Here is a 22,500-nt window from a genome sequence, read left to right on the forward strand (position 1 = left end):
TTGATTATAGCATATTTCGTATTTATTATTATATAATATTGGTCCCACCATATAGTAATGGTTTAAAAAGTTTTTAAAAAGTGACTCGTGCGCAACTACCGAGAATCGAAACCAAGACCTTCAGCTTACGATTTATTTTTGCCTCCGCCGTTAATGACTGAGCTATGAAAGTCATGTCTGCTGTAAGGCTAAAAATAAAAACATGAACCAATAGCTACTACGTTATGCATGCATATTCGTAATGACGGTGTTCGACCATCACCTGGAAAATTTCGTTTTTTTTATTTTTTTATTTACACACTTTTATACTGATTGTCCCGAGCTAAAACCAAAACTCAAAATTTTTGTATGGGTTCGAATATGCATGCCAAAACTCTAGGAGGAGTTTCGTCGGTAAAATTGTTTTCAACAAAAATATATAGGTATACATAAATCTATATTAAAAGAGTTTTGTGTTTACTCTAAACATTTTAAGCAAATATTACGCAAGTATAAAACATTTAGAATATATACATTAATATAATTACACGTTATAGTTAACTAAAGATGATCATCCCATAGGAAAACCTAAAAAAATAATAGGGCATTAATTAAAATGAATGTTTAAAAGAATATGCAAATAAGTTAGATCTTTTTTTTTTTATTTTTTTTTTTACACAGTTATCACCACTTATCAAGGCCCGGAAGCCACTCAGGGATAAGGGTTATTGCAAGTACATTACATTAGTGAGGAGATTTGATGAAGTGTTTACTTAAGGGGGCGGTTCATTAGGAATTTGTTAACATTAGACTTGAAGACATCCAAGTTGTAGTCCGGAGGGAAGCAGGCAGACGGAACAGAGTTCCACAGGCGTGCAGTTCTAAGAAAGAAGCTTTGTTCATGAAATCCGCGTTTTGATTTAGGCACAGATATAGAGTGGGGGAAATTTTTCACAGTGGATTCAGCTAGACGGGTGTTTTTCGTGAAAGATTTCGCAGGTGAATTCAATTCCACAACTTTTGCAGGTGAATTCAATTCCACAACTCATATATAAGAAAATTGTATTTTCTTACAAATAGAAAAGAGGCTTGCCTTTTTTTGTTGTGCTTGGCCTTCGGGCTGGGATCAAAGTGTAGTATCTGTTCCGGCAGATACTGCAAGCAAAGACCATATATAAGACCTTGGTTAATGTAGGGGCTACCCTTCATATCAATTGTCACTATCCAGCTCCCCTACTCCCCGGGGAGCTGGTCCCCATTTCCCCTTCACTCCTCACATTAAAAATTGGCGTTGTGCCTAATTTGCTCGGTGGGGGAGCAAATAAATACCTTGCCTTTTTTCTGTTGTTCTTGGCCTTCGGGCCAAAATCAAAGTGTAGTATCTGTTCCGGCAGATACTGCAAGCAAAGACCATATGTGGGGGCGACCTCACATATAAGTTATTGGTTAATGTAGGGGCAGCCCTTCATACCAATTGTCATTATGCAGCTCCCCTACTCTCCGGGGAGCTAGTCCCCATTTTTCCTTCACTATCCACATTAAAAAACGGCTTCGTGCCTAATTTGCTCAGTGGGGAAGCAAATAAATAACCTGTTGTTCTTGGCCTTCGGGCCAGGATCAAAGTGTCGTATCTGTTCCGGCAGATACTGCAAGCAAAGACCATATGTGGTGACAACCCTACACAGAAGACGTTGGTCAATGTAGAGGCAACCTTTCATACCAATTGTCACTATCCAGCTTCCTAGTGCCTAATTTGCTCAGTGGGGAAGCAAATAAATACCCTGTTATTCTTGGCATTTGAGCCGGGATCAAAGTGCAGTATCTGTTCTGCAGATGCTGCACTTAAGGTAATCTGTCCCGGTCAATGGAGGAGAAATCCTCTATATTGGGACAATTATTATTTTTGGTCCCAACCAGAGTGCCTCTTTTGCCTTTCATTCGGGGAGCTGGTTTAACCCCACATTAAAAACGACCTTGTGTCACATTTTGCTTTGGTGGGAAAGCAAATAAATACTAAGAGAAAAAAAGGGTTTTTGATATGAATATCAATACACACACACGCACGCACACACACACACATACACACACACACACACACTAAATTAACGGAGTGTAGATTGTAAACTGGCATCTTTCCTCAGCAGTTTTCAAAAAAAAAATTGCCTTAGTAAAGAATGGGTTTCCCCCTCCATTGACTAAGAAACATTTAATTTGAGCGTAGCATCTAAGCAGAAACCACACTTCAACCACCCGTTCAGTATCCGAGCGTAACCGGATATCGACTGATATATATTTGCTCTCCCACTGAAAACCAAAGGTGACACAAGGTCGTTTTTAATGTGGGAGAAAACCAGCTCTCTCAAAAATGGTCATTCTGGCAGTTTGCAAAAATACAATTGCCTTAGTTTAGAAATATTTTCCCCTCCATGGACTAAGGACAATTTAATTCCCCACTCCATTGACGAAGGACAATTTAATTTCCCTTTACATGGACTAAGGAGAATTAAATTTCCCCCTCCATGGACTAGGTCCTGAATATGACCCTAAATTATATCCAGTGGTGAGGCCCTAGCTTGCGAGCTTTGGGGAGTATGGAGTCACCCTTTAATTGCCATTGCTCCCAGGTCCACTCTGACCCGGAGTGGTATTATACGTTAGGGTCCCGACTATGGGATAAATAGAAACTGACTTGAAAACAACAAATATATTCTATTAAAAAAATGTTCTTCAAAATCTTTGGATTCGGCATTAAATAACCTGAAAAGGGTTGATATGCCGTAAAAAAAAACAACCCGCCAACCACCCTCCATGGACTAAAGACAATTTAATTTCCCCCTACATTGACTAAGGACACTTTAATTCCCCCCTCCATGGGTTTAGAATAATTTAATTTCCCCCTTTCCATGGAGTAAGGACAGTTTAATACCCCCCCCCCGTCATGAACTAAGGACAATTTAATTTCCCTATCTATGGACTAAGCACAATTTAATTTTCCCCTCCATTGACTTAGGACAGTTTAATTTCCCTTTCCATTGACTAAGGAAAATTTAATTTCTCTTTCTATTGACTAAGGGCAATTTAATTTCCCCCTCCATGGACTAGTTCCTGGATATGACCCTAAATTATATCAAGTGCTGAGGTCCTAGCTTGCGGGCTTTGGGGAGTGTGGAGCCACCCTTCAATTGCCATTGCTCCCAAGTCCACTCTGACCCGGGGTGGTAGTATCTATTAGGGTCCCAACTATGGGATAAATAGAAACTGACTTGAAAACAACAAATATATTCTGTTAAAAAAATGTTCTTCAAAATCTTTGGATTCGACATAAATAACCTGAAAAGGGTTGATATGCCGTAAAACAAAAACAACCAACCAACATGGACTAAGGACAATTTAATTTCCCCCTCCATAGACTAAGGACAATTTAATTTCCCCCTCCATGGGTTTAAGAATAATTTAATTTCCCCCTTTCCATGAAGTAAGGACAGTTTAATCCCCCCCCTTCATGGACTGAGACAATTTAATTTTCTTTTCCATCGACTAAGGACAATTTACTTTCCCGCTTCATGGACTAAAGATAATTTAATTTTCCTTTCCATGGACTAAGGACAATTTAAGTTCCCCACTACATGGACTAAGAACCATTTAATTTACCCCTCCATTGAGTAAGGACGATTTAATTTATCCTTCCATAGACAAAAGGACAATTTAATTTCCTCCTCCATGGACTAAGGAAAGTTTAATTTCCTCCTCCATGGACTAAGGACAATTTAATGTCCCACTCCATGGACTTTTTAACAATGTCCCCCTCCATGGACAATTTAATTTTCCTCCTCCATAGACTAAGGACAATTTAATTTCCCCCTACATTGAGTAAGGACGATTTTATTTGAGTGCAGCATCTGAGAAGACACTGCACTTCAGCCACCAGTCCAGTATACGAGCGTAACCGGATAATCTTCTGTTGAGATTAGAATAGTCTATAAGTAGGTAACACAGGTAAGTTCGGCTACAAAATGACTTGGATTTTACTTTCCAATCTAGAATAGTCTCTAAAAAAATGCAACTCATTTTGTAATATACCGGTATTTATTTGATTTACCACTGTCCGTGTATATTCATTATTTCAACTTGGAGTATCCCTTTTACACCATCATTGCAATTTTGATTTTCAATTAATATGCTAATGAGCAAAATTTATAATTACCAGAATTGAAGCTATAAAATGGCAAACTTATCCAAGCAAAAAGTTCAGACGTGATAATATTTAACAATAAAAAATATTCTACAAAATCTTACACTTTTACATTCAACCAGAAAATCAAGATAATACTAATACTTAAAAAAAAAACCCCTCTACAGCAGTCACTGAAACCTGCAGAAAAAAACTACGAGAATCGGAATCTAAGGGAAGATAATAATGGAAAATAGAAGCGACATCTTAAGGAGAAACCAAGCAGCATCACTAATAAATGCGAACCAATCACAGAACGAACAAAAACATGGAAAATCATCAAAGGAACTGAAAATGCGAGAAATTCCATTAGCTGTTCCATCACTCCTCCCCCAAAAATGAAAACACACAAAATGTTCATAATGAGTCAATAAGGATAGAAAGATCAATGAGAGAGATCACCAACCAGAGCTCTTGTTAAAGGATACGGAGAGTACCTCGGTTTTCGAGGAGAGTTATTGCTAGAGAGAAAAATGCAAAGTGGTTGCCAACGAGCAATTATTGATAAATGAAAGTATTCGTTACGAAAACAAAGCAAAATAAGGCTTCTCTACAATTTCATCGTTATTATTGCTGCCATTGCTACTCTCATTGTGTTTTAGACAATTTTCAAACCGTTCTTACCTGATTCGATACTGCACAGTTCCATCTGGATAAAGGTGCATCATTTTGTTCGGTACGGTGACGTCATGAAAATTAGCCTCTTTTTCGTTGGCGAAGTAGAGATCCGGCACCCAGATCTCTTTCATGTTTAGCGTATCGAGTTCTAACGCCTCAGCACTTCCTGTTTTGAATTCCAGTCGTGGATCATTCCATTTCTGCGTGATTATAAAATTCATGGAGAAGTCCTGAAAAATAACAAGAAAGATTTTGAAAATTTAAATAATTTATACATAAGAGCATATAATATAATCAAAGAAATCTGAATAATTTTTATATTTATATAAAGTTCCATAAGTATATACACACATATATATGTATACATATATATATATATAAATATATATATATATATGACTACTTCATTTAATCACATAAATTAATATACGAAAGTATTATTTTATGCGTAAACCTTCTTCAACAGTGCTCAATACATAGGTAGAACTACGTAGTAAGTTATAAAAATATATATGACAATTAATCTACACATAAGATTCCGCGTTTCATCCACGCTAGGATTTGTCGGGTTTATGCGAAGAGTTGTGGTTGTCTCGCCTTTTTATATACGCACATTCTATTGAGTTTTCAGTTAGCCAATCAGATTCTTAGCTTCCACCGCTCCCTTTCTAATCAGCCAATGGGCAGACACTTACAGGACAAAGGCCCAGTTGACCTTGGGTTCACTCCTTCCTTTTTATGTGCTTCTTTAGCGGGAAGCGTAGATATCTAGTGATTTGACCTATTTTAAACCTAGGTGTAGCTAACAATAATAATAGAAAATAAATAAATAAAATAAACATACATATAAAGAAATTATCACACACACACACAGATATATATATATATATATATATATATATATATATATATATATATAAACTAACATAATAATAAAAGACACACATTTAACTACAGCTGGTTCGTAGGAAAATGCACACACACAGACACACACAGGCACACACAGACACACAGAGACAATTTCAATTTTATAGATATATAGATAATATAAATGACTATATTATGAACTATGTATTAAACTCTGTAATAAATGATATAATATGCTATACAAAACACTATATAATAAACAATATAAAATGCTATACAGAAATGCGATATGATAAACTATATATTACACTGTATAATAAACTATACAAAAACTATAATAACTAAAGATTAAACTATGTAATAGGCCATACAGAAATTATATAATAAACTTTGCATTTAAATTAAAAACAAACTATATAATAATCGATATAATAAGCTATAAAAACCTATATTACAAACTATTAAAATATTATATAATGAACTATATATACAATAAACTATACAATAAACTATACAATAAAGGAAACGATATTTATATATATATATAATAGACTATGCAAAAACTATGTAATCAACTCTATAAAAAACTATACAAAATAACAGTGTATTGAACTAATAAATAAAATATATAATGATTTATACAAAGAACAATGTAATAAACTATTCAAAAATACGTCACATCAAATGAAATAATAAACAATATAACAAATAATACAAAGAAGCGACATCTTTTCTCCACACATCAACCCCATCTTGCACGCCATTATCATCAAATTTGTCAATTGGAAACCAAAAGGTTTTTTTGTTAATAAACAAAATATTTTTATAACTAGTCGTGTGTGTTTTATGGACGCCAACATAAATCGAGAAATAACAAAGGTTGATATTGTAGAAAGTATATAAACTTTAAAACACATTTGACGATGAGCTGCAGCGGGTATATTGCAATATATAAGAAATTGATACAAAGAACTATGTAATAGATTATATAATAAACTATTTAAAAAACAGTATAATAATAATTTATGCAAAAAATTATACAAAGAACGATATAATGAATTATACAAAAAACTATATAATAAATTATACAAAAAACTATATAATAAATTATACAAAAAAACTATATAATAAAATTATACAAAAAACTATGTAATAAATTATACAAAAAATATATAATAAATTATACAAAAAACTATATAATAAATTATACAAAAAACTATATAATAAATTATACAAAAACTATGTAATAAATTATACAAAAACTATGTAATAAATTATACAAAAAACTATATAATAAATTATATCCGTTAATTATGAACTCATCTAGGGAAGTGGTCGGCCCTATTCCAGTTTCGCTTAGAAAGAATATGTCCGGTGTCGTCTCCTATAATTTGGTTTCAACCTCTGGAAGGTTGGAACGTAGACTCCTGATGTTGGAGAAGGAGACATGGAAGTAGGGGTCTACGTTGGAAGATGGGGTTCTAGGTTTATTATAAATACTGAGTTATTTCATCGTTTTTTTATTAATTTTTACCACAGATCAGTTTTCCATTGACTGAAGAGTTCATTTTTCTTTAATTATGGTTTTATGAAGACGAACACGTTTTTTTTTTACATCTGTTGTCTAGACACACGCGTGTTGTCTACTTTACATAAGGCATATGGAAATTATGCAACACAAGTAAACTGTAACAACGTGTATCTTTGTACTTTTGAAATAATTATATTGAAGCACGTGTGTTCTAATCAAAGATGGCGAAATGCAAGAATATATCATCATCATCATCATCATCATCATCATCATCATCACCATCGTCGTCGTCATCGTCATCATCATCATAATCAGTCATCATCGTGATCATCGTCGTCGTCATCATCATTATCATCATGGTCATCATGGTCATCATGGTCATCATCATCATCATCGTCGTCATCATCATCTTGATCATCATCGTCGTCATCATCATCGTCATTGTCATTGTTATAATCATCATCATCACTCTCGTAGTCGTCATCAACATAATCATCATCATCAGAAGCAATATCATCATCATTGTTGTTGTCATCAGACGAGAAGCAAATCACTGCATAATGTCAATTTTAATTAGCCACCTTTGAACTATGCAATTATCAGATTTAAATTATTTTGTCCGAAAACAATAAAAATTGGAACAGTGAAATGCATAAAATGAAAAAAAAAAAAATAATAAACAAAAACTAACAAAAAATGTTTTTGTAGTTTGCTGTTCGTGTTACATTTTCAGGCAATTTCGCAAATATTTACCGGACATTTTTATCAGTTTGGCATTCAGTGAAGTTTGTGGTTTATCGAATTAGATATTATATAACATAGTGTGAAAAGGCATCAGCAGTAGCGAATGATAACTGGTTTGCTAAGAGATTAGCAGCAGCAGCAGCAGCCGAAAATAGCGTACATCCAAATTAGGAAGTGTGCGCGAGAACAGAAAGGAAACAATTGAGAGGAAAATGCACCACATGCTCGTGGGAGAGAAAAAAGTCGGCGGCAAAGAAAATGGACGTGTAAAGTCGCAGGCGATAAATAGCAGTGTGAAAAAGTGAAATCGGGGGAGGTGGACGACCATGTCGAGACTGGAGAGTAACATTAATAAGTGATTTTTTCTTTCTTTCTTCTCTTCGCCGGAGAAACTGGATGTGTAAAGTCGCAGTCGAGAAATAGCTGGCTGTGACCGACGTGAGGTCGGAGAAGAAAGTGGACCGGGCGAGATGGACGATAGAGAAAGACTTTCAAGTGGTGTCGAGACGGGAGAGTAACATTAATAAATGTTTTTATTTCTTTCCTTTGTTTCTTCGTAACTGCAACGTTACAAAAATGCACCAAGAATAAAAGCCGGAGAACAGAACTAGCGGTAACGTGATAATTGATTTGTGCCACACCCAGCTGTGTGAGCGACATTTATGGCTTACATGACAATAGCTATTTTATGAACACGGCTATATTTGAAATTATTTTTGACCAGCAATACTAAATGTAATAAGCTAATATATGTACCGTTTGTATCGGTATAACTGAGCTGCTAAAACGCTCTATCCTGCCTTAAGAGAGTACAAAATAAACTTCGTGGCTTAGTGGGGGATGCCCTTTTCTCTTCCCTGCAACCTCTCTCCCAGAGGAGAGACGTTGCGAGCCTGTCTTTGTTTTATCGTTACTTCCATGGCAGGTGACCGTCTGAGCTCCAATCCCTGGTCCCCTCTCGCCGATCTTTCACGATTTTCCCCACTCTTTATCTATGCCAAAACCAAAACGTAGGTTCCATGAACAAATCTTTTTTCTTAGAAGTGCACGCATGTGGAACTCTGTTCCGTCTGCCTGTTTCTCACCTGACTACAACCTGGATGTTTTCAAGTCCAACATAAACAAATTCCTGATGAACCGCCTCCTTAAGTAAGACACTTTATCAAATCTCAACACTAACGTACTGTACACGCAATAATCCTTATCCCCGAGTAGCTTCCGGGCCTTGATAAGTGGTGACCACCTTGTAAAAAAACAAACTAATTCAATTTATTGAATTTGTATTGCGAACATAATCTGATGTCTTGCCATCGATTTTCTAGACCTACTGTAAAATATTCTACCTTCCTCAATGGGAGAAACATGACATTTACGGGGGACAGAGTAAATGCACAGAGGATAATAAATCAAAGAACAATGCTAAGAATAATGAATATTAGGACGTGACTTGACTCTTGTTAATCGGTTGAAAGTGTTAACTAAAGCGTTTCAATGACAGTTAAAGTTTTATTGTTGACGGTAGTCGTGGTGGTGGTGGTGGTCGTGGTCGTGCATATCGTGATGGTAATGATAGTAGCAACATAGATCTTCTTACAGAAGACATGAAAATAGCGTTACTACCTGCAGTCCAAGAATTAACAGAGAAGGTTCTGCAGTGGGGGGGGGTAGGTGGGTTATGAGAAGCGAGTAAGATTTCAGGAAAAGATGGCGACCATGTCAATGGTTCTGCAGGATAGGGAGGAAGCGGTTTTGGTGTATGAAGAACACAATTGAATCGGAAAGAGTCCGTTTGATTGAATAAACGACAACATTTTGCGCGGGGCGGGAGAAAGAGTGGGTTTAAAAGTTAAAGAGAAAAGTAATTAGGGCCTGATGAAGACTTGCAGCGCAGTGTGGACGCCCACCAACATAGACTATGAGTAGGTTTGTAGATTAATTGGACAGACTCGAAGATGATGGCTACTTCACATCTTTATAAGATTAACGGCTATCTATTTGCGGCTAATCAACCTTTTTAGTCATATATATATTATATAATTGGAATTCATTATTGAAATGAGTATTATTTATTGATTTTTAATATAATTGTTATGTTTGACGTTCATCTTCATCGCCAACTGTTATGTTTGCAGGTTGAACCAAATAACGTATAAGGCAATACAAATGAAGACTCAACAAGCAAAAGTAGATCAATAAGAAGTGTATTAGGAAAATTATATTTACAGTATATTTACATAATGGCTGTCAGGTAAGAGAGTCTAGGCTGGAGAACATATCTGCTCTCGGCTCGGCCTTCGGTGGCTTCTGGTTAACACACACTCAGACTAACCGATTCTTGTTATTTATGTGTAATATTATCCACATATGTAAATGAGTGGGTGCCACCACAACAATAATTAATAAATAATACTCATCTCAATAATGAATCCCAATTAAAATAATATATATACCATTCGGTACGGACCCGACCATGGAAGATCAAATAATAAACATCAATTTATAAGACCAAAAAAATTCAACCTTGATCACCCTTTGGGGCCCGTGGCGCAGTTGATAGAGACGTTAAATTTCTACGGTTCCAGGTGAGAATTGTCTGAAGATAGCGGTTTTAATTCTACCCAAAGCTGGCCAGGGGCTTACTTGGCCAAAAAAAAAAAAACGTGGATAGACGACAACAACTATGAATGGCAGTAAATGCTGAAAATGCAGTTAGGAGATTCAGAGTTTCTATCCAGTCGCGGTTAATACCTTTTATAGTTATTTAGAACTGTGTCCCCCTCGATGTATCTGCTCCCGATTAACCCGACAAGCCGCAAAACCTCACTCCCTACTGTTGAGGTTCACTAGATGTCGGAATGCCTTCTACTAAGTTTCTTCGCTCGGGATGCTATTCTTTGGAGTTCCCTCCCTGTTTCCTTATTCCCTGACTTAACTAATCCGCTGAAGTTTTAAATGTAATGTGAGCAATCATCTCGTTATTAACGCTTTGCAGACACTTGTTAGATAGAATCCCAAATAATAGCTATTTACGTTCTAAGTGATAATATCTGAGTCGCCTTCAATAAATTTCCAGACTACTTTTTGTATAAGTACGTTTATTGATAGTAAACACGTAGAAATCTACCCCCACCTTCGAAGTAATCTCCTCCGGTTGCAATGCACTTGTTGTACTGTTCCAACTTATGCAAGGCCCTATGGAAGTTCTCTTGCGTAAAAGATTGGAAGTGACACTTCTAAACGTCGTTTCTTCTGATTGTCGTCCAATTTGTGAGGTACCCATTTTTCAAATTTTTGGACTTTTCAATCTTTCTCAAGTGGTTGAAAGTCGTCGTATACATTACGTCTAATTAAGAAGCAAGTTCCTGAACAGTTGTGTGTGGATTGGCTTCGACTAAGACCCTTAATCGATCCTTGTCAACATCCGATAACTGACCACTACGCTCATCATCTGCAAAATTCCTGTCGCCGCCATGAAATTTCTTAAACCACCATTGTGCTGCGTGTTCAGTAGTGGTTCCTTGCTTCGTTGATATCGCGGACTTTTTCAGCAACTTTTCGGCCTAGTTTATATTTTAAATAAGAAAATTGTGTGAATTTGGATTTGTCCATCTTTCATTCAACATTCTGAAAAGAAAACATGATTGTTTTAAAACAAATGTGATTTAAACGAGTAGATTGAGCGAAATACACTCCTTAAAATGATATATAAAATAAAAGTTATGACGAAAATTATTTGAAAATATATCATTTGAAATCAAAATTAAAAATTCCACAAGAAATTTCGGTGCTAGTGCACTTACTGATCCGTGCTATTTTTTTAATCGCATTTCCAAGTTTAATTAAAGTTTTATGATATGACTTCTTTATTCACTTGTAAGGTTAGAGTATAGAATAGTTACAAAATACCCTCCCCTCCCCATGTTAAGAACGGCTTTTTAAATAATAACGTTATTTCAGCACAGATCAATAAGTGCATTAGTACCGAAATTTCTTGTCAATCTAATACAATGTAGATCTTATTAGGATATCGAAAAAAAGAGTATAAAATGTTTCGTAAAATATCAATCAAGTTCTGGCGAAATCTTTCACACGCAATATCGCCTGCAATCCAATTTTCTTTCGGCCGCTTACGAACATAGAAACACGAATGCAATACTTAAAAATATTAATTTTTTTTTTTTTACTATAACAGAAGGCATTTTTTCATTTGTATTTTTATAATTGATATTACGTTTCTTAATTTTTGCGATGAGGATTGATTATTCGTATTATTTGGATTCTTCTGACTACTGTTCTCATTTTTATCACTTTCGTAACGTGTTGATCGAAACTACCAAGTATTTCATACATTTTGTTGCTACGAATTCGCAGTGACCCATGGCGTAGTTGATAAAGTACTTGGAAAAATTCAGTTGTTAGCTACACTATTCTGGAGGTTGAAGGTTCAATCTTAAGTGCAGGCGTCACTCAGACTACAATTGCGAATTATTTGGGATTTTTACCCGGAAAGAGAATATGCTACTTCCATAGATTTAATAAATAGTTCCGTTTGAAATTCTGTGCAAATTCGTGAGTTCAACAGAAAAGTTCCCGAGTTTAACAAGATACATCTGAAGAATGTTGGAGGTTGCATCGGCTTTGACGTTGTGAAAATAAGATTGAAAATGAGAACAGTAGTCCGGAGAATCGAAATAATGACGTTTGATTTATCTTTGAAAAAAAAAAAACTAGGACGAAAAAAATGCAAGCAGTGTTGATAAAATTATGTCTCAACGTTATTTGTCTTTCTTTTATGATATTAGCATAGTTTTTTTTTTGGGGGGGGGTCGTGCCAGACGAGGCATGATGCCACTTGATATACATAGCTGATAAAAACAGAATATAGATATTGCAAAGAGTCGAGATGCCTATAAGCGTTCGTCTTGAAAAGTCTAAGACTGTAGTTAGAAAGAAAACAGTTAGAAACAAAGAAAATTCAATATTGAATTTAAAAAACAAAAACAATTCGAATAATAACCTGTATTAAAATGAGGTACCAGGACAGCGAATTAATGGAGACCAAGAAGTCAAACAAGCTGAAACATTAGAAGCAGGTAATAGAGTACTTCTTGTGAGAGTTTGGCGTGGGCGAAACTATATATTGGAGCTCAGCCGAGCTCTTGGCATAAAATAACGATAGAGATGAAACAAGCTCGCAACGTCTTTTCTGTAGAGAAAAAGGTTTCAGGGAAGAGAAACGGAATCACCCAGCAGCTATCGAAGCCGGTTCTGTACTCTTTTTAGGCTAGATAGGATGCTCTGAGCAGCTCTTGCCCAGATGTGGCAACACTGTTCCATTCTAGTGCGTATTTGACTCTTATACCCTCTGTGAATTGCGTTTGGAATGAGATATCGTATGGAGCGGTAGAATGATGCAATAATTTCTCCAACAGAATTTGACAATAGATTGGATGTAAGTCTTCAATTTCAGGTCAGGGGTAAAGAGCAATCCCAGAAGCTTACCAGAGCAGGGCACTTCTTTAAGACAGTAGCCATTCATATCAATAGGGATCAAGTGGGGATCAGAACGTTAGTAGTAAAAAGATGCGAGCTGGATTTTGAATGCGTTAAAATGAACCAACCACTTTTAGCTCAAAGTGTTCAATGTCGGGGGGGGATGACTCAGAGATATCTTGGTAGTTGGTCATCTTTAAAGTGTTACCATATATGGTAGTGTCGTTTGCATTTAACGTGTTACCATATATGGTAGTGTCGTTTGATGAATGAACTCAGAATTTGATTTGGGAGATCATTGATGAAGACAGGGAAAAAGAGTTCGGCTCAGGGTTGATTCTTAAGACACACCTACGTTGATACTTTCTGCTTCGGATTTCTCTCCATCAACGATTTCTTAAATAAATCTATCGGAGAGAAAGGATTTTATGGCTGAGAAGATATTTCCGGATATTCCAGAACTAGATATCTTGTGAAGTAGACCATTATGTCAAACCCTATCAACTGCCTTTGATATGACGATATTGCTATAGAGTAAAAAGACCTCTTCAATAAATTCACTAATCCTATGTTGAATTAACGTCAGGAATCAGCTGTAGCTCTCGCAAACTGATACCATATTGCTTGTCACTGAATAGATTTTTTGTTGAGGTGATTGACAATTTTCTCTATTTAACACAGATTTAGTACGGATTCAAACAATTTACCTACAGTATACAGAAGACTGATCTCCAGTGTGTTGTAATACTGGACAGACTAACGAGGTTTTCCAATATGTTGGGAAGCAGTTCTCTTTAAGGCTCGATTGGATAGCTTTACAAGAATAGCTGCTAGTTCCGATTGATGCTTCTTGTGTACTGTGTATAGAATATTGTCAGGAACAGTTGCTTTGCAAGCATCTAGAATTTTGATGAGTGTGGCGCTATCTGTTTGAGATGTCGCTCAGATTATTTTAAGGACTTTTTAAGGACATTCGGGAGGTAAGTTTCATAGGGCTGAGTTTGATGCAACATTTTTGGCAAAGTGTTTGGCTTTGTCTAGTGTTGACGAAATATCTTCAGGCTCATTAGTAATGGTTAGGATAGAAGGACGTGTCTTCAGAAGTTTGGTTGTTATTCACCAAAACACACGGAAACAAAGCCTATTTTGGACTCGATGGATTAGGCATATATCTCTCTCGCGTTTATATATATATATATATATATATATATATATATATATATATATATATATATATATCTCGCGTTTATATATATATATATATATATATATATATATATATATATATATATACTGATTGCATATACCCGCATATTATATGTATATTAAGGGACGTTGAGCCTAGCCAAGACTAAAATGGGTGATCATTAGGTAATACCAAGTGCTGTATGTGCTCATTGCATGAAGAGATCGGCTATTCTAGCCCAAGACACGCTGAATTAAATAATGCAGCGCCCCTATGACCCCGGAATATTAAAGGGGCACGTTCATATACCCGGCGTTGCCCGGGAACGTTTTTGTCTCCTATTAAACTTTGCTATGATGTCATGTATGACGTCATCTGTTATGACGTCGTTTGCTTTGATTTCATCTGCTATAACGTCATGTATTACGTCATAGCACATATATATTATATATGCTATTGTCTCACTGTGAATAAAGAAATAAACAGACAGGAATACGGATTTATTATAATATATATATATATATATATATATATATATATATATATATATATATATATATATATAAATATATATATATATATATATATATATACACTTCGGAATAGTTTTTATTTGACAATCAGTGGTTATGTAAACGTGAGATTGTAGGTTTACAAAATATTACTGGCAGCAATATTCTATAAGTTATCCCATCTAAGCAAGATATGTAAGATAGAGCAAATAAGTTAAAATTGTAAATCAATGAATTTGAAAAAACTCTCATTGAAATGAAATGAAGTGGTTGAGTTTTATGTCAAAGAATTTTTTTTATTCTAAGCAAGACAAAGAATACTTTAGAGAATTAATCTCCTTAACCTATAGGGTTTCGATGTCTACCATCTCATCAGAGGAGAGAAAATATTAGCAAATAGTTATAAAGGTATGCACCCTATTTGCTAAAGTCAGTGAGACATGGAAAGTCAAAGTGAAAATAATGCATTTATCAGGAGTCCTGTGTATATATATATATATATATATATATATATATATATTTATATATATATATAGTTATCCACATACAGTGCTGTTTCACTGTTTCACAGCTCATCAGTGCGGCTAGACAGGCAACTACATCAAGCCAGGATTGAAACCCGGCCGTGTGTACGACAGTAAATGCTTCTACCCTACACTATCGACGGATGCTGTATGAGATAAGTTTAACGATTTTTTGCCATCGTCCGAACTACCTAAGCTCGATTTGTTTACACAAAGAGCATCACTTATACGCTAATGGTAATTCGTGTATCACTTCTCAATATGCTCAACTCAAGATGACGAGCATTATAGCAATCCGCATATAGTACTGTTTCGATTATTTACATATAGCCATGGATCGATCAAAGAACTGAGCATATTACCTCACTCGATGTATGCATATCTTCATGATACCAGTCAAGTTTCCAGTAAGAAAATATTATTCTCATTTGTGTGAAGTTTTTTCTCATCTCTTCGATAGAATTTGAAACGGAATATGATTATTTCCAATGATATTGCTTGCAAATAAGATATTACCTTTCAGTATCGAAAACCAAAACGCTGTCCGAAATATGGCGGAGTATATATTTTCTCTGACTTATCTATTCATGTGTGAAATTAAAGATTACATTCACACACACACACACGCGCACACACACACACACATCATGCACACACACATACACACACACACACACACACACATATATATATATATATAGTTATATATATATGCATGGATATGTACATATATGTATATTCATATATATATACATATATATATATAATTTTTATTATTAGCAGTAATATTCTCCCTTCAGTTACGTACTTTTTCTTCTACCATGCACATTTCCCGCCCAAGGATGAGGTAATATATATATATATATATATATATATATATATATATATATATATATGTATATATATATATGTATATATATATGTATATATATATATATATATATATATATATGTATATATATATGTATATATATATGTATATATATATATATATATATATATACATTGTCATCTAAGCGTCAACCTCTGTCCTATCGACGAAATGTTGCATCCCTATTGTATTCCAAAATTCATGGTGTTGATCTTCTTATAATTTATTCCTTTAATTCACTTCCTTTAATTCATTATATATATATATATATATATATATATATATATATATACATATATATATATTTATGTGTGTGTGTTAACGAGGTGGGCTTTGCCCGATCGAAAATACGCTTAAATATGATATTTTATTCAGATTGCGTATATATTATTATAGAGTTTTGATTTCAAAAGTAAAAAAAAAAAAATAGGTGCCATCAGCTAAAATCGAAACCGAAACCGAAACTATAGCATGTAAAGCTCGTTATGTTACCACTGTACCAACGTGGCATATACGCATTATGCATGTAAAGCGATTAAAAAATGTTAAAAATAAACTAATGTTAATGTACTAAATTTTTAACATTTTTATTTTCAATTTTAGCCCATTTTTGACATTTTTAACCGGCTGAAGATCCATAGAAGAACGTCCCGTAAAAATCCAATCATTTTAGTTTCGGGGGAGATAGAGTTTGAAAATATGGAGACCCATAGGCATAACGACAGACAAACAGACAAACAAACAGACAAACAGACAGACATATAGTCGTTTATATAATAAATTAGTGTTGGGACGATTATGTGAATCTGCTCTGATGAAATACAAGCCCTTGTACCATCTCGACGTAAATAACTCCGGCAAACAACGGCAAAGTCTTATCTCTACACAGTAGAGATCCCTAGATGTAAGAAATTTAAATTAATTTCAATTTTAATCTTTTTAGATTCAAATGTTAATCACTACATTTTATATCAGTATTTGATTAATATTTTTATTTTCGGATTGTTTTATTTAATCATAGATTTTCTCGCCCATAAATGTTTTTTTTATTATATATCTACCAAGATGATCTTTACAGCCCCCTCCTCCCCCCCTCCCCGCTTACCTTTATCTCGCAATTCCTTAAAACGTCACTGGCCGAAGTTCGAGAGGAGATCACGTTTTTTAATGGTTAATTTTTAGAAAAAGTCTTTGGAACGCTGCAGTTTTTAAAGCAAAAAACCCTTCAACAGTTTGCACTTTGAGGATGAGGGTATCTTTCGAGATAAGTTTTGCGATATTAATTTTGATTTTTATCTTTTTTTATTCAAATGTTAATAACTACATTTTATTTCAGTATTGAATTTATATTTTTATCTTTGTATTGTTTTCTCGTCCATAAATGTTGTTTATTATATTTACCAAGTTGATTGCATTAATAGATCAGGCAATTGTATTCCTTTTCAGTAAGTTAGAGGGAAATCTATCACCATACTTTCCTTTAACACGCCAATTGGACATTTAATAAGTACAATACTTAATAATTTTTTTTTATTGGGGAGTACACAATGCATTGTGGATGCGTTATCGGCAGCTCCTGTTACTCTCGCTTCTCTTTATTTGTCCTTCAGTCCTCAGTTTTTAATGAGTGATTTTTTAACAAAGGGAGAAGAAAAATCTGTATTCTAGGTTGGCAGTATTTTGAGCGAACAATTCCCAGAGATGTCGGAAATTTTCTCTTTCTATGTTGTAGCCATGTCACAAGTAAGGGTGCTGGAGGTGAACGTTTTATCTGGGCTGACGTTATCCGCCTGATAGTCAGGGACCCGAACCTTGGATAAACTACTAAGGCGGTTGTCCTATGAGCAGATACAAAGTCCTGAGGATGCATTGCCATTTGGTGAATGGATTCTGGATCATGCAGTAGCTTCTGGTGGGGCCTCTCGATGCCATATTAGTAGGTAATTGTTACGGCTTACCTTATCATGTGCTACAAAAATAATTTTTTTCGTTTCTATTTCTCTCTTTCCCTCTCTGTCCTTAAAGATGTCTTTACATGTGGTAGGGACATCTCCAGAGAAGATCCTAACTTACCCAATATGTGCTTCCGGGTTGCACTTGCTCACACTACTGCGTTTATATTTACTCTCTGTCGCCCTCACAACAACGGAGTTACTATCTTTAAAAGCAAATGTTAGATGATTAACCTGCTTATCCTTCAGCTAACATTCACGTACGTGGAGACTTCAATGTTCATAATGTGGAATGGTTAACCCACTCAAACAAGACCGATGATGAGGGGAGGTTCTGTCATGATTTCTCCGTTGATTATGACCTCACTCAGATTGTTCACGAACCTACCCGTGTGCCCGACACTGACGGACAGTGTGCGAGTCTCCTAGACCTTTTTTTCTCACAACGTGCCCTGAACTATGTTCAGCTTCCGTTCTGTCTCTACTTGGATTGTCCGGCCACTCTGTTGTATCAATTAAGATACAAATGAAATGTAATAAATCCTCAGACGTACCTCTCCATCGTATAGTATATCGATACTCTATGGCTGACTGGGATAGCTTCCGTTCATTTATATCAGATCTACTTCTGCGTTCCTTGTTTAAAAAGGATGTGTCCTCTATAGTATCGGACCTGACTGAATGGTTAATTGTTGATATAGACCGTTTCATAGCCTCGAAAAAGTTCCAGCAAAAACCTAACAGCCAGCTGTGGTTCTCGCCAGAATGTGCTGCTGCCATTGCGCACAGAAATCATTTTTGCCATTGCCGCCAACGTAATAGATATACTGAGACTAAAGACATTTTCAGGACTGCTAGCAACTACTGTAATAAAGTAATAAAGAACGCAAGAGAGTTGTTCAGTTCGTTAAGTCCAAAGTACTTCTACTTGTTATTTATTTAATGTTATATATTTTAATTTTTCTTTATTTTAATATTTTTTTCCAATAATTAAAAAAAAATCCCATTTAATTTATTAAGTTTGTGAATTTGTATTTAATTTAATTATTTTTAACTTTTAATTTTTAGAAAGTTTCAAATTAATTTTTAAATTAAAAAAAAAATGTTCCATTTTTTAGGTTTTTCAAAGTTTAATTTTTATGTTTTTACAATTTTTCTTTTATTTTTTAAGTTTTTTATTTTTCCATTCAAGTTTTTTTAATTTTCCCATTAATTTTTTTTACGTTCTTAAAATTTCCTTTCATGTTTTCCATTTTTCAATGTTTCCTTTTATTTTTTAAATTTAACTTTTTATTTTTAAGTATTTAATTTTTTCTGTTAATTTCTTTAAGTTTTTAAAATTTTACTTGAAATTTCATATTATTTAATGTTTCCTTTAGTTGCTTAGATTTAAAAATTTGTCTTTAATTTTATAAGTTTTTTAAAATTTTTTACATTTTTCCTTTTAATGTTTACAGTTTTAAAAATTATTTTTTAGTATTTAAAGTATTTTTATATAACCATACATTTTTTGTGAGTTTTAAATATGTCCTATAATGTTTTAAAATTATATTTGCTTTTTTTTGTAAATTTTTTATTAATTTTTTACATGTTTCCTTTATTTTTTTAATTTTTGATATTTTTCCTTTAATTTTTTACATGTTTCTTTTATTTTTATATTTTTTATATTTTTCCTTTAATTTTTTAAATGTTTTCTTTATTTTTTAATTTTTTATATTTTTCCTTTAATTTTTTACATGTTTCTTTTATTTTTTAATTTTTGATATTTTTCATTTAATTTTTTACATGTTTCTTTTATTTTTTAATTTTTGATATTTTTCCTTTAATTTTTTACATGTTTCTTTTATTTTTATACTTTTGATATTTTTCCTTTAATTTTTTACATGTTTTCTTTATTTTTTAATTTTTGATATTTTTCCTTTCATTTTTTACATGTTTCTTTTATTTTTTAATTTTTGATATTTTTCCTTTAATTTTTTACATGTTTCTTTAATTTTTTAATTTTTGATATTTTTCCTTTAATTTTTTAAATGTTTTCTTTATTTTTAAATTTTTGATATTTTTCCTTTAATTTTTTACATGTTTTTTGTATTTTTTAATTTTTGATATTTTTCCTTTAATATTTTACATGTTTCTTTAATTTGTATATTTTTAATATCTTTCCTTTTAATTTTTTACATGTTTATTTCATTTTTTAATTTTTGATATTTTTCCTTTAATTTTTTACACGTTTCTTTTATTTTTTAATTTTTGATATTTTTCCTTTAATTTTTTACATGTTTCTTTTATTTTTATATTTTTAATATCTTTCCTTTAATTTTTTACATGTGTCTTTTATTTTTTAATTTTTAATATTTTTCCTTTAATTTTTTACATGTTTCTTTTATTTTTTAATTTTTGATATTTTTCCTTTAATTTTTTACATGTTTCTTTTATTTTTTAATTTTTGATATTTTTCCTTTAATTTTTTACATGTTTCTTTTATTTTTTAATTTTTGATATTTTTCCTTTAATTTTTTACATGTTTCTTTTATTTTTTAATTTTTGATATTTTTCCTTTAATTTTTTACATGTTTCTTTTATTTTTAAATTTTTATATTTTTCCTTTAATTTTTTACATGTTTCTTTTATTTTTTAATTTTTAATATTTTTCCTTTAATTTTTTACATGTTTCTTTTATTTTTTAATTTTTGATATTTTTCCTTTAATTTTTTACATGTTTCTTTAATTTTCTAATTTTTGATATTTTTCCTTTAATTTTTTACATGTTTCTTTTAGTTTTTTAATTTTTGATTTTTTTCCTTTAATTTTTTACATGTTTCTTTAATTTTTTTAATTTTTGATATTTTTCTTTTAATTTTTTACATGTTTCTTTTATGTTTTAATTTTTGATATTTTTCCTTTAATTTTTTTACATGTTTCTTTTATTTTTTAATTTTTGATTTTTTTCCTTTAATTTTTTACATGTTTCTTTTATTTTTTAATTTTTGATATTTTCCTTTAATTTTTTACATGTTTCTTTAATTTTTAAATTTTTGATATTTTTCCTTTCATTTTTTACATGTTTCTTTTATTTTTTTAATTTTTGATTTTTTTCCTTTAATTTTTTACATGTTTCTTTAATTTTTTAATTTTTGATATTTTCCTTTAATTTTTTACATGTTTTTTTTATTTTTTAATTTTTGATATTTTTCCTTTAATTTTTTAGATGTTTCTTTTAGTTTTTTAATTTTTGATTTTTTTCCTTTAATTTTTTACATGTTTATTTTATTTTTTAATTTTTTATTTTTTTCCTTTAATTTTTTACAGTTTTTTTTATTTTGTAATTTTTGATATTTTTCCTTTAATGTTTTACATGTTTGAATTTTTTTTAATTTTTGATATTATTCCTTTAATTTTTTACATGTTTCTTTTATTTTGTAATTTTTTATATCTTTCATTTAATTTTTTACATGTTTCTTTTATTTTTTTAATTTTTGATATTTTTCCTTTAATTTTTTACATGTTTCTTTTATTTTTTAATTTTTGATATTTTTCCTTTAATTTTTTACATGTTACTTTTATTTTTTTATTTTTGATATTTTTCCTTTAATTTTTACATGTTTCTTTTATTTTTTAATTTTTGATATTTTTCCTTGTATTTTTTACATGTTTCTTTTATTTTTAAATTTTTGATATTTTTCCTTTAATTTTTTACATGTTTCTTTTATTTTTTAATTTTTGATATTTTCCTTTATTTTTTTACATGTTTCTTTTGTTTTTTTAATTTTTGATTTTTTTCCTTTAATTTTTTACATGTTTCTTTTATTTTTAAATTTTTGATATTTTTCATTTAATTTTTTACATGTTTCTTTTATTTTTTAAGTTTTAATATTTTTCATTTAATTTTTTACATGTTTCTTTTATTTTTTAATTTTTGATATTTTTCATTTAATTTTTTACATGTTTCTTTTATTTTTTAATTTTTGATATTTTTCCTTTAATTTTTTACA

At 32.1% G+C, this 22,500-nt stretch overlaps 1 protein-coding gene across 2 annotated transcripts in view; it reads right to left on the reverse strand.

Annotated features, from left to right (window-relative positions):
- Positions 1 to 22,500, reverse strand: part of LOC145259302 (glycine receptor subunit alpha-2-like) — a 512,859-nt gene that overhangs the window by 73,209 nt on the left and 417,150 nt on the right. For both annotated transcript variants that reach the window (XM_080117187.1, XM_080117186.1), the window contains one exon: positions 4,835 to 5,058. In XM_080117187.1, coding sequence (XP_079973313.1) covers positions 4,835 to 5,058 — 224 coding nt within the window. The remainder of the gene's footprint in view (positions 1 to 4,834; positions 5,059 to 22,500) is intronic.

This window comes from Euprymna scolopes, chromosome 34 (assembly GCF_053919585.1).
Source record: "Euprymna scolopes isolate OS-2025 chromosome 34, ASM5391958v1, whole genome shotgun sequence".
Lineage (NCBI taxonomy): Eukaryota > Metazoa > Mollusca > Cephalopoda > Sepiida > Sepiolidae > Euprymna > Euprymna scolopes.